This window comes from Haliaeetus leucocephalus, unplaced genomic scaffold (assembly GCF_000737465.1).
Source record: "Haliaeetus leucocephalus isolate CR32 unplaced genomic scaffold, Haliaeetus_leucocephalus-4.0 Scaffold137, whole genome shotgun sequence".
NCBI classification, from domain to species: domain Eukaryota; kingdom Metazoa; phylum Chordata; class Aves; order Accipitriformes; family Accipitridae; genus Haliaeetus; species Haliaeetus leucocephalus.
Genome location: NW_010972573.1, coordinates 2,518,612 through 2,535,641, shown reverse-complemented (window position 1 = coordinate 2,535,641; position 17,030 = coordinate 2,518,612). Strand labels below are relative to the sequence as shown.

The window sequence follows — 17,030 nt, the reverse complement described above, 5'->3', positions numbered from 1 at the left end:
TTTTTTTATTAGTAACTATATGCTAGTAAGTTTGCATCCCACTTTACTTGTTAGTCTGACTTCATATACAACTGGTATAATTAGAGATTTTGTCAAGATGACATTCTCTTCTTAAAGAAACGCAAGTTAAGAGTAGGTAAGAGAGTTAAAAAATAAAACAGAAGCAAACCACCAAGTTGTCTAATTGGTAATTTGACAGAAATCTTGTCTGTTAAAGATATGTGAACCTTAACCAACATTGTTTTGTGCTATGTTTATATTCTAATTATTGTAATTCCAGATAATACCCTCCTGCCCCCAAGATAAATATATTTTAGAAATACAACAACAGAGAACAAAACTATAAACCACAATAAATTTTGTATCCATTTTTTCTCTTAATATAGTTGAAGAACTGCACAACTATGTGCAAACATACCTGAAGTTTCTGGTCAAAATACATTAATGGGTGAATCCATATTACATAGTTCATGTATCTGAAAGCGTTATCATAGAAACATGGAATGGTTTGGGTTGGAAGGGACCTTAAAGATCACCTAGTTCCAACCCCCCTGCCATGGGCAGGGACACCTTCCACTAGACCAGGCTGCTCAAAGCCCCATCCAACCTGGCCTTGAACACTGCCAGGGATGGGGCAGCCACAGCCCCTCTGGGCAACCTGTTCCAGTGCCTGACCACCCTCACAGTGAGGAACTTCTTCCTTACATCTAATCTGAATCTACCCTCTTTCAGTTTAAAGCCATTACCCGTTGTCCTATCACTACATGCCCTTGTAAAAAGTCCCTCTCGGGGAATAGAGGGCTGCCATAAGGTCTCCCTGGAGCCTTCTCTTCTCCAGGCTGAACAACCCCAACTCTCTCAGCCTGTCTTCATAGGAGAGGTGCTCCAGCCCTCTGATCATCTTTGTGGCCGCTCCGACAGGTCCACGTCCTTCTTATGCTGGGGGGCCCAGAGCTGAACACAGCACTCCAGGTGGGGTCTCACCAGAGCAGAGTAGAGGGGCAGAATCACCTCCCTCGACCTGCTCGCCGCGCTTCTTTTGATGCAGCCCACAATGCGATTGGCTTTCTGGGTTGTGAGCGCACATTGCTGGCTCATACTCAGTTTTTCATCCACTAATACCCCCAAGTCCTCCTCCGCAGGGCTGCTCTCAATCCACTCATCGCCCAGCCTGTATCTGTGCTTGGGATTGCCCTGACCCACGTGCAGGACCTTGCACTTGGCCTTGCTGAACATCATAACAGTATATAAACTACTGTAATATGGTTAAAAAGTGCTTCCACTTACAATGGACATAGAACAGCAATGCATACATGCTTTTGCTGCTAAGCAAGCTAAAAAATGGACTACCTTCTCCTATAAGGTAATCTCTGAAGCTACTGAAGACAAGCTTAAAATCAACAGCACTGGAAATTTTCAGTATAAGCATGGTGGTGTGTGCACATGGGAAAAAATACATGGAATACAAATTTATGTTACTCAGCTTATAAACACAAATCAAAACATCAACTCAAGTAGTGAAGATTCACAAAATTTGGGAAAGAAGAGAGTTCCAAATGACCTAGAGCTACAGACTTAGAAATAGCATCTTTTGAAATATTCTTCTAATACGGATTAAGTTAGTAACATCCCTCCAAACAACAAAAAATAAAAAAAGAACACCCCACCCCAACCAAACAAAAACCCCACAAACAAGCTTTAATCTAGAAGGAAACACACACTCTCAAAGCACTAACAAATGAAATTCAGAAATGTATCACGGTCACATTACATCCTAGTACCTACTTGGCAACAGGACTTTTTCCATTATGTTTCTTGTGAACTGTTGTGTGTTGCATTACATCTGGAAAAAAAATTAAAGCATAATTTCAATAGCAATTCCTATTTCCTCTTTTAGATCAATCCAACAAATTCACCTTTCCATCACTACCGGACTCTTAGCAGAAGACATCTCCAATAAATAGGCTAGGCTTAATTTACAGTGCTGAAATTAACAGGTGTTGCATAGAGGACAGATCAGTTTGTACAGACAGTATAATCAAGACTCTTCACCTTCCATTTCACAGAAGAATGAAACAGAAAAATAGGAACCATAACAACCGTTTATGCTTGCTCACCTCTATATTTAAGCATAAGGACTAAATGCACGACTGAGTATCACCCAGTATGAAAGGATGGAGAGAGAAGAAAGGACTCAGAAAAGTACAGAATTTTGTAATTTTTTCTGAACTGCTAAAATTCATCTCAAAACTATGTCACACATTCTGAATAGTGAATGAAGACGAGTCTTACACAGAAGTATTGCACTGAACCTCAAAATTCACTATGTAAGTAAAACTTTACAAATTACATTTGACATAAAAAGAAATACTGCCTCAAACAAGAAACAAGAACTTTAGAGACATAGTCTACCCTTTTCTTTAAGGCAACCATTAAATTTTAACAAAAGCAACTTTTCTTAATTCCAGCTGTTGATGATCTTAGCCTTCTTGGTAGCTATCATTTTGCCTGAATTCCTCTCAATGCTACATAAGTCCAAATTATGATTTGGAAAAAAAAAAGTTAAAAAGGAAAAAAAAAATCACAATTTTTAAACTTCTAGTAGCACTTCACTAAAATGGCACAAAAAGTGTTCTGAAATGCATTTGTAGTTTCATTAGGTGAACAGATTTATTTTTTTTTTTAAGGACAGTATATAAACCACTATTTGAGCAATTTCCAAATATATTGTAAATTTACTTGGTGCGTTCTGAACTCTAAAGAATATGGTAATGATTTTTTTAAAATAAGAAAAAGCTGTCTGAACTGCATATGTGGATTAATGATTGCACATCAGGTCAACCGCAAGCTTCTTATACTGTTACACATTAATAACTAATAAGAGTGGTGTCATTCTGTGAAAGCTAGTGTAAGTGTTCAGTGGTCCATGTTCACCTATCAGTCCCATTTCTCATCCTTTCCACCTACCACAAGCTTACACTTGTTTGCTACTGAAAACAACACAAAACTGGCTTGCCATTCCTTTCAGAATGAAATTACTGACCAGCCACTAGGCCGTTGCTTCCACATGTGAACTGTTTTTGAGGTATTTGGGAAACACCAGCTTTCAGACTGCAATTAATACTCCCTATAGTCCCAAACAGTCCTTATTAACAATCCAGAGTACAAAAGCAGCATAGGTTAAGAATAAGAAAACTTGAACATCCTTTCTGTGTAAAACTAAAAGCTAGACAAATTTGTCACATTTAATGCAAAACAGTCTGCAACTCTTGAAGTGCTGCACTCAACTTCAAACCCTGGTAACTAAAGAATGGGTAAAGACACGAAAAGCTAAAAACAATCTTGGCTCAAGTAAATTGTAAAGTATATCTTCCTGGTTGCTCAACACAGCTGTGAACTTCTGCCTTCAAGCTGTCTATGAACACTCCCACTCCTTGAATTACATAGCAACCTCCAAAGGAAACTGCTGAAAGTATATAAAAATTCTTCATTTACATAGCAGATTTCATTCAAATCTCTTGGCTTTGTACCAATGAAGAAATCAGTCAACTATATGATTTCCAGAACTGAGTGTGGCAAAATTTCTCAGAAAAGAACCACCTTTGAGTAAACAACTACCTTCCTCCTGACTTGAAGCTTCTGAACTGTCCTCCTTGAAGTGTTCTGGTGCCTTAACCGTCTTCAAAGAGGGTTGTAAGTTACCTGCAGAGAATAAAGTTCACGTAGTAACTTTATAGATCTCGAAAAACTAGACAGTTCCTGAATGCTTGCACTAAACTGGAAGCTAGGGAAATGGAAGACTGAACTTACTCGTTTGCATGTGGCAATAATTTGAACATTGTCTCCTTCAAAGCAGGCCATCTCCAAGAGTAAAGGCTCTATGGAGATACTTTTGAAGAAAAGAGCGTGCAAAACAATTTTAAAGCTATGGTGCAATTTCAAAAGGTTGGGATTGTGATTATAGTATTAGAAACATTCCTATTATCCTGCACTTCAGGTTTTTTTTATAAACCTTTTGTGTTACAGCAGGAAATGGGAGGAGACCAATGATAGTTATTCAAATTCTTCTGCAACAAGTTACACTCCTCCATTGTCAAATCATTTCCCTGTCAAAAGAGACTTAATTTGGGCTAAAGTCTTCTAGTGCCCTTAATACAGTCTTCACACACAATTTTTTCTTCTTATGCCAGATGGGATGGAAAAAGAAGTGGCAATATTAACAGTTTTGTTGCAAAAATACCACTGCCATGCTCTGAAAAAGGACTTAGTAGTTTGGTAATGAATCTAACTCTAGGAGTCTACTCTTTCCCTCTCAAAAAGTTCCAAGTTAGTGCAGGTAAAAGCATCTGAAAGCTGTTGCTTAGGAGTTTGAAACATTGATAAGAAGATCCTTCTGAATATTGTCTGCATTGAAGATACTAAGTCTCCAGAGATGATGCTCTAATAAAGTCTGTTGGAATCAAGAGTCTACTGCAACCTGAAAGTGTAAAACAACTGATGTTATGAACCAGGAGGGAGATAATTGATTTCCTCCTTAATGGAACCATGGCGGCATAATTACACTTACTGAATATATTATTCAGTGTGAGAACCCAACTATTATTTAGGGTATAAAGACCCTTCACTGAACATAGAATTTATTTCCACATAGGTTTTACTAAAACCATATTCTTCAGAAAGAGTGAATATTTTTGTATTTCTGTGAAGAGATATTTTTATCCCCAACTCTAAATAGCGACTGAAGAAAAATTTAAGCTACAAATCCTTTGTCTGCCAATTAATTCTGCACATCCTATTTGAGAACTGTGATGAGATTTTTCTTAAAGATATGCTTCCTCCCCCAACACTGTCACCACATTCAAAATATGCTACCACAGGCTAACTTGCAATTGCAAGCATTAGCAGTATTCCAGGAATCCCAAACAGGAAACCTAGAAAAACACAGAGGCCACCAATAGAAAAACCTCGAGCCACTTAACTGTGGTAATTGTGGCAATAAGCAGGATGAGTACTTTTGTCTTAGTACAGCTTCTATTAGCCTGCACCATAGGAAACGTGACTGTGAGCTACTCCAGACAAGTCACCCAGTCCCCCTTCTCAAAAGAAAAACAACTATGCTTAAATTTATCGCACTATTTGTCTTCACCAAACTTTTTCTTAAGATCTAACTCAGTGTCAGAGCCCTGAACCACACCAATGGGATTTGCAACCTCTTCCCCTGCCCTCCCAACGGCTTCACCTGACTGTGCTCAAGATCCAATCTGATACAGCGCAGTTTTGCAATTTTGGGTGAGACTGCTGGGAAAATAACTGGAAGAGGCCTCATCCAGGGCCTCCATCCTTTGGCTTGGGAGCAGCATTTGAAGCTCATTGCTCAGGCCCTTGCCTGGGGTGCACGGCAGCCATGCCTGTGCCTGGCCACATACCTCACTGATCCTGTTCTTAACCGTGACCTAGTAACTTGTTTTTCTGCCTTGACCTCAGACCTGCCTCACCGCTTTAGACTTGTCTGGTAATCACCAGGTTCTTGCCTGCCCCTGGTCCTAATCTTCCTCATAGCAAATTAAGCCCAGTGCTTTCTGTCTTAACCATCAGAGAGAGTAGATCATCCTCTTTACATTATGACTCTTTGGTATTTGAAGACTTAAGTCATCCTCCACTGGAATTTTTCCTCCTCTCTGTTAAACAATTAAGTTCCCCATCCTATCTGTCATGCATTCTAGATCTGACAAATCACGATGAACTTTCATGTACCCAATTATTTATTTATTTATAAAAATTACCTCCCCTTTACGATCACATTATAATCTGTAAGACTTCCTTCAGAATTGACATCTTTCCATTCTACCCTTCTGATTTACATACCCTGCAGATCATTTCTGCCCTGCACTAACGCAGTCAAGTCTATCATGATGGAACCCGGCACTGGTTCTTTTTCAGACCATTTCAAACTATAATCATGTAAAACAATGCATTTGCAAGTCTTTCCCACCTAGATGTAGTCTACAGACTATAATATGCATAGCCTGTGCAGTGTGCCTGTCATTAACATGAATCTTTCTGGACTTTGGGAACTCTTTCCTCCCCATGCAGCCTTTCAGTACAAGAGAGTTGTCAGAATTTTCACAGCAGTAAATTCCAGCCAGTTTCACAACTATCCTGGACCTCATTAACTTAACATTTTCACAAAACTGCCATGCAAGAATGTCCTCAGTGTTACTAAAAAAAAGAAAAAAAAAGTGTCATAAAATGACCTCCAGCTTCTACCCTAATCACAATGCCTCCATCTCATCATGGAAAGACTACATTTGGCACAGATCACATGCAACATTTCAAATTAAAGTCAGCCGTCATTCCTCTATTTTCTTCCAAGCGCATATGAGCAGTCTGTTTGAAAACTCCAACTTATTCAATTCCTTACTAAGATCTTCTGCAACTTCTGAAGCAGTGGCCTCACAGTCAGTGCCTTAACTGTCATGGTGTAAACATGCACTGAAAGAAGAAAAGATTCAACAGAAACAAAGATCACATCCTAAGGCATCCACACAGAGAAGCTAAGCTTAGGTCTCACGATTTGTAATACACAAGTAGATAAGAGGTCCACCAAGGAAATCTCTGCAACGCAAATCCTCTGAACGAGTTTCTGTATGTTCTGAAATTAGGGCCATCCCACCATTTATGTACTATGTACCCAAAATGAATCTTAGTTTAAATATCAAGACAAACACTTCATCTACAAAAGAAACCAAGTAAAAAACAGATGTGATTTTTTGGGTCAGCTCAAGCTTTTTGTTCCAAAGTTTAAGATTTCTTAAAAGGAAAAAGTCCCACACTGTTGCACATACTCAATTCATTAATTACCTATTTTAATAGCATGATGGTACAGGGGAGAAGAAAGAAAGAAAGGAACACAAGCTGATGCTACATAGCACGTTCCCACTGTTAAAAGCACGAGAATCTGCTGAAGCCACTACTCGTTGGCAGGGAGTTCAAATACGACCAGTGGAATACAATGTAACATGAATACATAATTGTAAAACTGTAATTAGGCACAACAGGAAGAATAGCTTTTTATAGACTTTTTGTTATATAAAACAGTATTAGGATATTTCTTACTGTGAGTGTGCAAAGATTCTGATGAAATTGATTGGAAGAAGTTGTATACTCTCTGATTCTGAAGAAAAGCTTGCGATGTATTTGAAAATAGCTGCCTGAAAATTAAGTGAGAGTTTGTTAAACTGTAAGCAATATTGCATAGGAAGAATACAAAAATTTACTACAGTACCATTTAACAGCAAATTAGGCAGTTCTTAACAAGTCCAAACACTTCAAATTGCATGTTCAGCATAAACAACGTTAAATGCTACTTTGGAGTTTTGCTGTTCAGTGCTAGTGTAAGGTCGGAGTACAGCCAATATAAGAAATTGGTATGATGAATTTTTTTAATTTAAAAGTAAGTGCTTTTCAGCCATCTCAATTCAAACATTTTAGCCACCTGTAACATTTTATCAAAGAGGAGTTTGAACTGAGTCAAAAAGCACTGGCCCTTATTTTTCAACTTTTTTTTTTTTCTAACTGAGAGGGCTTTTAATTTCCCAAAACAATGCATCTTTTCCTTAAATACACTTATTTGGTTAACTACAAAGTTGAATTCACCAATAATGTCAGTATTTGAGTTTCATAATTATCTCCAAGAGCAAAGAGTGGGATTCTCAATATTGCTCCACACTGCTCTGAGTCTGTTCCCAAGAGGTCAGTGACAAATTCTATTAGCTTCAGATAAGAAAATAGGCCAAGAATGAATGGGTTTTACATCTCACACCAAGTTTTCTGTTACTGCTTGCCAGGAAGCACTACCCAGTTCTACTTTTTTTGAGGATGTGAGCAGGAGAGCAATTTTTGGCAATTGGCACAACTTAAGACCCCCAAATAAGTGTATATATATATCTGCTAAACTTGACACTGTAAGAAAACAAAATTTGTATACAGTAATGCTATTATCACGAGATTATTCACGTAGCATTCCAGTATAGTCACAACATAATTTGCAAATTGTAATTGTAGTTCCATACTACAACATGGTTGGATATGTTCAGAGGTTATCCTCAAACTGAATCTCTTGGGTTTGTAATTACTGTGCAGTGAGGCTTCACAACCTTTCTGTATTACAATACATTCTCTTCAGTCAACCTCTATGTAACAAGTTTGCTCATTTAAAACCAGAATGTTTATTAGCCAAAATTGTTTGCACAGATTTAGATTTTGGCTTGACAATCAAGCCAATAAAGACAGACAAATAATATTACAGATCAAAATAAAAGAATATCGGGAAGGGGGAGGTTGAAACACACAGTGGCTCCCTATCTTCTTAAGCTAAGTTATTAAGACAAAACCCAAAGGTCTGATATGCTTGGACCCGCAGTACATTCTGAGTAGGAGCTTGAAAAGCAGTGCCTGATTCAGCAAGTACCCTAACTCAAGAGATGCTGCCTAACCTGATAACTAATTTAAATTGTTTTGAACAAGGTTGAACAACCTTGACAGAAAAGAACAAATGTAACAAGACATCTGTAGCAAACAAAAAGAACAGGGAGGCACACCCAAATTCATGTTGCTGTTCTGAGTTACAGGATTTGACCAACATGTCCCACATCCCAGCAAGCACTCTCATCACTAAATAGTAGGTTATGAGGTATGGGCCATTTTCTTACAAGTGTGTGAGCTACATTTAATTTTACATACATGCTTCACTATTACTGTTTATTCTTTCCAATTTCTATTCTCTCTCACTCTAACCTGTCATAAAATCAGAACATATGTTCAGAGTTACTGTTTCTAGTATTTCTAAATATACCCTTGGATAATGGAGGTAAGACCCTCACAGAAGTGCCAATCATTGCTATATACTGCTACTCAGGACAAATATTTTTGTAGTTGTATGATTACTTCTAAAGAAGTAATCTATTAAAGTTTAATAAGAGTCTCAATTTAAAGAAAAAAGAATAAGAGTCAAGAATATCTATTTCATTACTGCCTTCCCATTTTCTTCACCAATTGTGTTTAGGCAGCAGAATTTCCATTGTCCCCAACAGTCATCTAGTTTGACTCCAATCACTTTTCAGGTGATGCATTTCAGGTTATTTGCTAAAATATTTACCTGATTACGGGCTCAAGATCAGCGTGCCTTCGCTCTTCCCTCTTCTGAAAACCCTGATTTAGTGCTCTTAAAATAGTCTTGTCAAATGCTTCAGTAGACAGTTCCTTTGGGAGCTGAGAAAAAGGTTAATGTGAAAAATGAGTAGCTGACATTTTAAAGACTATATTTGTTCACCATCAGTCTTTATACCTTTTGGTATCAACAAGAAACTCTATTGTTCCAGTCTGAGTAAGGTAATTTACAGACCAAAGGTACAACAAATCATCATAATTTAGTTTTGCTAGAGAAACACCTTGGTGTAAATCCTCACATCAAACCCAGGTGTAAGATGGTTTAAAGCTCTGTTTGAAAGAACTACATACAGAAATTTACCAATACTAAGTTCTTTTCCAGAGTAATTTACAGCCTTTTTTATTTCTTTAAATCTTTCACACACAGAAAATAGCTCTGAAAATAACATAAAAAAAATTACCAGGGAGGACAAATGCACTGTACTTACTATCATCACTTAGCTACATTAAATTATTTTAAAGAAACAGGAGTAGAAAGGGGACTGTTTCAGTTATGTAATACACTAGACTTCAGTGGGCAATATTGAGATTACTCAATAGCAAGTCCTTCTCCAGTTGCCATTAACACTGAAACTTATGAAAATTCATTGTAACTCTTTCCAATGCCAGTATTACAAAGTGAGGTCTTCTGATGTTCTAGTTCAGAAGGCAAAACTCCTGCTACTAAAGAGCATGTCTATTTTAAATGAAAATATTCCCTAGAACAAAGATTTTTCACCTTTACCACTTCCAAAATGATGTACTTAAGTACATCAAAGCTGATCAAATTCATTAATTTATATTTTTAAAAGTCCTTTAATTTGGGAGCAATTAGAAGTAAACTGCCATAGCAAAAATGCTTTTTCCTGAAGTTAAAAGCTATCGCTAATCTGGTTAATATCTGCCATCAGTTATGATCAACAGCATTAAGTAATTTACACTAGAGCAGCATCTTCCTCTAGCATATCTGGAATACACCCAATCCAGAGTGCCAGCTGGATATTACATCCTGCTAGTGGTACAACAGTAATTCTTTCACTGAATGAAAAGCTACTAATAGAGAGACACTATGTCTAATGTAGATAATTGCTTGGTAACATACCTAAAAGCAACTTCTGGAACCCACACAGACAGGTGCTGTTAGTATTGGATTAGTACAGTGCTATAGCACCTGAAGTGTATTAGATACAAAACCAGAAAGAAGTGTTGAAAGCAGCTGGTCTTAACTGACCCCTTTGGCTTTAATATGTGCTATTGAGGAACTCTGAAGAATTAGTCAGTATTAACCAAAAGGTACCAAAAAGCTACTGCAGAAGCACAGAGGTAAGTAAACCTCCTGTCCTGGTGTTCTGTATTTAAATTTGTCCCCAGGAACAGCCACAACTTTTTTCTTTAGAACTTTTATTAAAAGGAATTAAATTCCTTCTGTAGTTAAAGATTCAGTTTACAAAACCAAGATTAGGTGCTTGAATTATCTTAACTTCAGGTAATGAGATATAAGCTTGTCAGTAACAAGGCTCAGCCCTCCTTCCAGATACGTGGGTAATTTCCTACATGCGAAGAACTTTTTATGCTTATCACCTAAGAGAAGGTGCTCTTTAAATATAAAGCATCCAAGTTATCCCATTTACTATCTTAGTTTTCCCCACCAATGCTTCTATTCTGAAAAAATTTTTACAGTTATCTTACTCCTATCACCCACAACCTTGGAATTTCCTATCAATTATTTTGACCATTCTTTTCTGTCCTTAGGAAACTGAGCATACTACTTAACAATGCCATGCAGACTGGAAATAAGAATAACAAAAAGCCAAAATGCAAGTGCATATGTACTGGACAGCATTCTCTTCTACAGTGCTTTTTAAAGCAAAGTATAAGTTTTATCGTGCTTTATTTAACAATTCTGTCTTTCTTCTCTACTTATGGCTATCAAACCAACACAAACCAAATATATTTTTCAGCTATGCACATTCTCCAGAACACCTCAGCAAGCTTGTAGCAGCCTGTGGTTGTCTTCCTCTTGTCCTGCTATCTTCTATGTATCTAGAATCTGCTGGAGCAGTCAAGCCAGCACATGGAACGCTCCACATCCGAAGAGCTGCCGTCAGTCAAACTAGATGGCTCTGCAACATTTTGCATCCTGTTTTCCTGGCTCCTCCGCCTCCTCCTAGGAGCAAGTAGGTACTAGAGGGTCCACTTCAGAAACTGGTGTTCATCTTTACTTTACAGGTAGGAGAACAGGAAGCATGCAGTTGAACACTCATCTGCGTGGGATCCTGTACGACAGTCCTGCTTTTAAGGTTCTCTTCAGGAGCAGATGCATGTACCCTACGTTGTGGGACACCCCATCCGCAACCAGACATGCCATCCATAATTGAAATCCTCACAAATCAAGCTCTGGGAACTCTTGGAACTAGGTATTCCAACTAGATTAAAGCAGCAGTGAATACTCACTGCTTCGTTTCTACAATGCTGGAAAACATAATGTTGATAACTGAAACAGTGAATAAGACAATGACCTTTGTACAGTAACTGGCTTTCCACTTGCAATTAACACGCAGTTAAGAACACCAGATGCCATCAAAACATGCCCAAAGCAGATCTTTCATTAGTCCCCTGAACAGTGAGTTTAAACACAGAATCTCCCAGAATAGGTGGAACCCCAAATATTAGACACTGGCAATGAAACACACAGTTCAAGGTCACCACACGTATATGGTTTGCATGTGGCCTATACACACAAATGCATTCCCTGCTTGGGGTGGGGGGGTGGGGGAGGGAGAACAACTTAGAGAACTTGTACTTTTTTTAAACACACACACGCACAAATAGTTGCTAGATTTTCCTCAAATGTAACTCCTGGCAACAGTGAATACGCCTGCCTTTACTCCACTGAAGAATACAACAGTAAAATTAAGAACTATTATGCTCATGGCTCTGCTTCATTAATTAAAACCAACAAATAATACTGTTTAAGGTCATTCTAACAGGGACACCAATAAGCAAACGAGCAGCACTTGTACCTATATGTTAACTCTGTGGGGAGTATTAAAAACTCATCTGGTACCTTTATGGTAGCTCAATTAAAACTGTAAGATCAATTTCAGATGAGACAAATGATTTCCTCCTGGGAAACTCCCTAAACATTGTGTTGACCTTCTTCATCTGTCAAGCTGCTCCACCACCACATACGTGATTTAAATGGTTAATACAATTGTGAAGTACAAAAATCTGGCAGCATGCTTTTGTTCCTGTAATTACATCCCAGAAATCACAGCTCTCCTAGACTACTTCTGAAGTTATAAACCTGATTTTTTTTTTTTTTTATTTCAATACATACTTTTAGCAGGAATTCCTGAAGCTCCTGGTGTGTTTTTGTTACACATGTTACCGAAAGATCGGACCAGGTTACCTAGTAAGATAGGAAAAGAAAAAAAATGAGGAAAGTTTCTTTTTCCAAATATCATATCAGCTATCTGATCTTAACATTTCCATAAATCTGACAATCTTGGTTTAAGAGTTAACACTTGCAGATAAGTAAATACCAGGCAGTACAGGGATAACTGTGTACTTTTTCAAAGACATGTACTAATTTTGAGTGTACATTTTAAGATTCACCTTCATGTTATTTGTGGCTAAAGGGAGTATGAACAAATTCAGGTGAATGCAATCAAGTCCCTCAAGATTACTGACTTACTGACTCAGAAAGAAGCCAGATAGAAGGCTCTGTAATTACAGGACTTTGGTATCAAACAGACATCATTAACTGCAAAAACCAAGTACCAGATAAAAGGACTGTAGGTCAGACATACTGGACTGAGCTCTTCTTGCCATTATCATGAGAAAAAAAAAAAAAAAAAATTTCTCTTTTTGTTCATATTGCCTATAAAATAAGTTTATCTGCCTCACGCTTGAATCTCACATGGTCATACAGAAGTTGTCGTAGGGTACAATTCATAAAAAAGTACTAATGCAAGTTACTAAAGAAGGTACTCAAGAATCAGACAGCATTTTGGTATATGCTCGCAAAAATTTCAGTAGCTTATTATTCTGACACAACATGCAAGTAGTAAAACAGCACCTTCACATGCGTACTTTGAGGAAGTAAAAAGAAGTAAGCTTGGTTAGATGAGTGCTGCCTGGCTTTAAGCCCACTTCTGGGCTTAAGATTCCCATTACATGCATGGGAAGATTCTGTGTAATGGGAGTGGACATGGCAATTATAAATATTCATTTACTCCCAAGAGTTGATAGAATAATGTCAACCACCAACTGCTTTCAACGTAGTCTCCAAAAACGCCAGCTACTCTTGGTGCCCTCAGTTGGGAAGCCATGACTGTAATTGCTGTTATAACCTTAAAAAAGCAGTGTCTGGGCAAGCATAAAATGATCTGCAGTGAGGAGCACAGTATATACCTGTACAGATGAGAAGAGGAAACTCTATCCTAAAAGAACTGAGGTGGAGGAGTTTCAAGCTTACTCAAATACTTCCCAGAAAATCTCCACATTCCCCCTTTAACAGAGAAATTCAAAACCACTGTCAAATCCATCTAAGTGCTGAATTTTCAAAATAGTTTTGTGACTTTAAATGTTAATAAGCCATATGGGCATTCTGTACAAACCTCTCCTACCTACTATTGTATTTTACCTAGTACTCAGTTCACAGACTATTTGGACAAAAGATCTATGACAAGGTTGAAATACTTGGGCAAGTTAACCTTTAAGACTTTGAAGGCTACATTCCACACTACTGTCCTCAGCAAAAGAAGAGGGCAGAATTTTTTGCAAATTTCACCTTCAGACATGATCAACAACAAGGTATCTGTTGCCACTACCTTACTTCAAAAACAGAGATAGTATGCATGTCAACTTAACTCAAATTTCAAGCTTCTAGTAATACCAGGAAAGACTAAACTCCATAATTCACATTCATTTAAAGAATACAATATCAAACTTTGGGATCAACACATCGGTTTTCATCTCAAAATGGCATTTTTTAAAGTTTGTCTCTTCAAAGAGTTCCCACGACCCATGTCATATGGCCAGTTATAATGGTTCATCTAAAACATTCTTTTGTTTGGGGGGAAAAAAGGTAAAATTTAACTCTGTGTGCAAAACTGGCATACTACCAGACTTAATATCTATTGGCCAAATGACTCATGATGTTAGTCAGTCCTTGCTAAGAAAATTAGTACTTTGATTCAAATAGAACATAACCACCAACAGCCTTAGCAGCTATTATTTAACACCTACAGACTTTAATACCAGACCTCAATATCAAAAGCTTCTCTTCCAAAGTAGTAAGCAGCAGTGTTTCGGTTTTGTTTAAAATTCACTCACATAATTGTTTTATACGTTGCCTCTGGCTATTGTAATACATGACGACTATACCAGGTAGGCCTTCAAGTTTGTTGACATTTTTTAGCTTGTTTGGTTTTACCTTAACAAGCAAACAGACCCCAAAACAAACCAACCAACCAACTCTCAGTTTTGCCAAAAATCACAGGAGCCATTCTCTTATGGTAAACATTCATGAAAGAGACCTAAGATGACCATATGACTCCAAGAAATATATAGCTGCAGACATAAGAGCTGCGCTCCTATGCCACTTGAGCAAATGATCAACTAGTTTTAGAATTCTCTGTAATGCTTACCCCAAATTAGGAAATGCCAAGTTTCCTGAAGTCATGTCACACACCCAGCTATGGCTGGTGTTTTACACATTTCCACCTTATGCCCACAATTACATAAAACACCCAATCTGCACACAGAATCCAAGAGAATTATAGGATAATTCCAAGAATCTCTGAAGACCCTAATGTAATTCAAAATTGCCTTCTGAGCAGGTATTTGAAGCAAGCTATATATATCTACAATACACAGATATCCTGAAGACAATTACTTTAATATTCTGGAGGTCATTTGCTTACTTTGAATGTGTACTCCAAATGTTTGTCAGCCCTTTTTCTTGGTACTCCTTTCAGGGTTATCTTCTCAATGTGTACAGCTGAAAGAAAAACACCTTATTGTACATGTCAAAATTACAGTCTGAAAATGCATCTGCTTATCTAGCCACTGAGAATCACTGTATGCTATTTATTGACTCACACAACCCCACTCTTCCTCAGATGCTATTTTACTATAACAAACTGCAGGGGGCAGGTGGAGCCTTGTTCTCTACAAAGTATTTCTCTGGCCTAACCACAACCCCTTCATTGCAGATCATGGGAATCTGTGCATTACCCAAAGAGCTTATTTAGACCAAAAGTCACATAAATACAACAATATAACCACTCTAGGTGAAAAGTCAATAAAAGGAAGTCAAATTGCATCTTTACTCCAAGAAGTAACAAGTGCTGATAAAAGCCAGTGACAGTGCCTTCTACATCCACGTTTCTGAAACGTCAAGTAGTAATAAGAACAAACTAAGGCAGAACCACTGTATTTCTGAAAGGCACTTAGGTGGAAGGAAACACTTGGGGAAGGCCTGAAGGAGAGAGAAATGAGTGTTAGCAGACGGAAAATGAAGAGGAGAAGCAGAAGGCTACTACAATCATACTGTAAAGAGTACGATTAAATTTAACTGAAAAGGAAGAAAGGTACTTTAAAGTACTTGCTACTTTAATATTCCTTCCCCATAGTCTACTGTATTCAGGAATAGGCAAGTTATGGCTGTGACTTGGAAAGCAGCAGCACTATATGGCTTTCACAGCCTGGAGATCTTGAGGGCACATGACATTGTTCAGGTAATACTCTAGATAAAAATCCTTATGTAGCGGAGATGGGCTTTTCACTTTTCCTGCTATGCTGGCCTAAGAACTCAACAGAATTTTATTCCTTTACAAGCATGAACACATCTTTACATGTAAAAAGTTTTATTTAAAAAACAGTTTGAGGAGCCCTACACCATCAATGCTTCCTTTCAATGCTTTTGAAACTTTTTTTCTTTTTTGGGGGGAGGTGGGAGGACGGTGGTGTTACCAGATAATGTTTTCCTTTCAATTTTTAACTGCGTGGGATATATTGGGAGATACTCATAATAATAATAAAAAAAATAAAAATCAACCTCCTACAAGTGTATGTTACAAAGCTTATTCTTGGAGATTAGCTAATTACCATTTCATCTAACTTGAACATCTTTAATGAATTTTGTTAAAGTTACAATTAAAGTATCATCCCCATCAAACATGCCATTTCTAAGAGAACTAAGTATTGGCAACTTCCTTAAAGGAATAACAAGCCAGCATATAAGCCTAGTGATAGTCTTACAGCTTCTAATCCTTGCAGTAGAAAGACTGACAAATACCAAGTCTGCTGGTGTACACTGACTGTAACCCTCTACCTGCGAGTTAAGAGAGCTAGACAGTAAGTTCATTTTTATCTGTTAATGAAGATTAATTCTTACAAAGCAATCTGAGATGAGCTAAGGATGCCAGTCAGTAACATACATCAAGATACCATGAAAAGCCAAATGTTTAGTGACCTTAATCTTTACCTGTCTGGTATAGATAAAAGCACTGTTACAAAAAGGACTATGGCATAACATGAGTTTTGGTGCAGTAAAGTTTCTTAATGGCCAGTGTTAAAATTGATACCATCAGCTGAGTTGATATTCATAAGTTAATTAAAAAGTTGATTCCCATGACTGGAACTGAGAATAGTGGTTTAAATTGCATTTCACTACATGCATATATTTAGCATACATAATTATGGAAACTAACACCATTAACATTCACAGACAGTCTTCTTTTCTAATGAGACTGTTTATTTTAAACTATTGAATGCTCTCAATGTTAAATACATTTGTCCTCAAGTATAAAGAA

At 37.6% G+C, this 17,030-nt stretch overlaps 1 protein-coding gene across 3 annotated transcripts in view; it reads right to left on the bottom strand.

The window, feature by feature from the left end:
* The window catches only part of ZCCHC2 (zinc finger, CCHC domain containing 2), a 44,801-nt gene that overhangs the window by 11,958 nt on the left and 15,813 nt on the right, over positions 1-17,030 (bottom strand). For all 3 annotated transcript variants that reach the window (XM_010585988.1, XM_010585986.1, XM_010585987.1), the window contains exons 3-8: positions 15,138-15,214; positions 12,548-12,619; positions 9,158-9,270; positions 7,117-7,211; positions 3,619-3,702; positions 1,786-1,843 (exon numbers count right to left, since the gene is read on the bottom strand). In XM_010585988.1, coding sequence (XP_010584290.1) covers positions 1,786-1,843; positions 3,619-3,702; positions 7,117-7,211; positions 9,158-9,270; positions 12,548-12,619; positions 15,138-15,214 — 499 coding nt within the window. The remainder of the gene's footprint in view (positions 1-1,785; positions 1,844-3,618; positions 3,703-7,116; positions 7,212-9,157; positions 9,271-12,547; positions 12,620-15,137; positions 15,215-17,030) is intronic.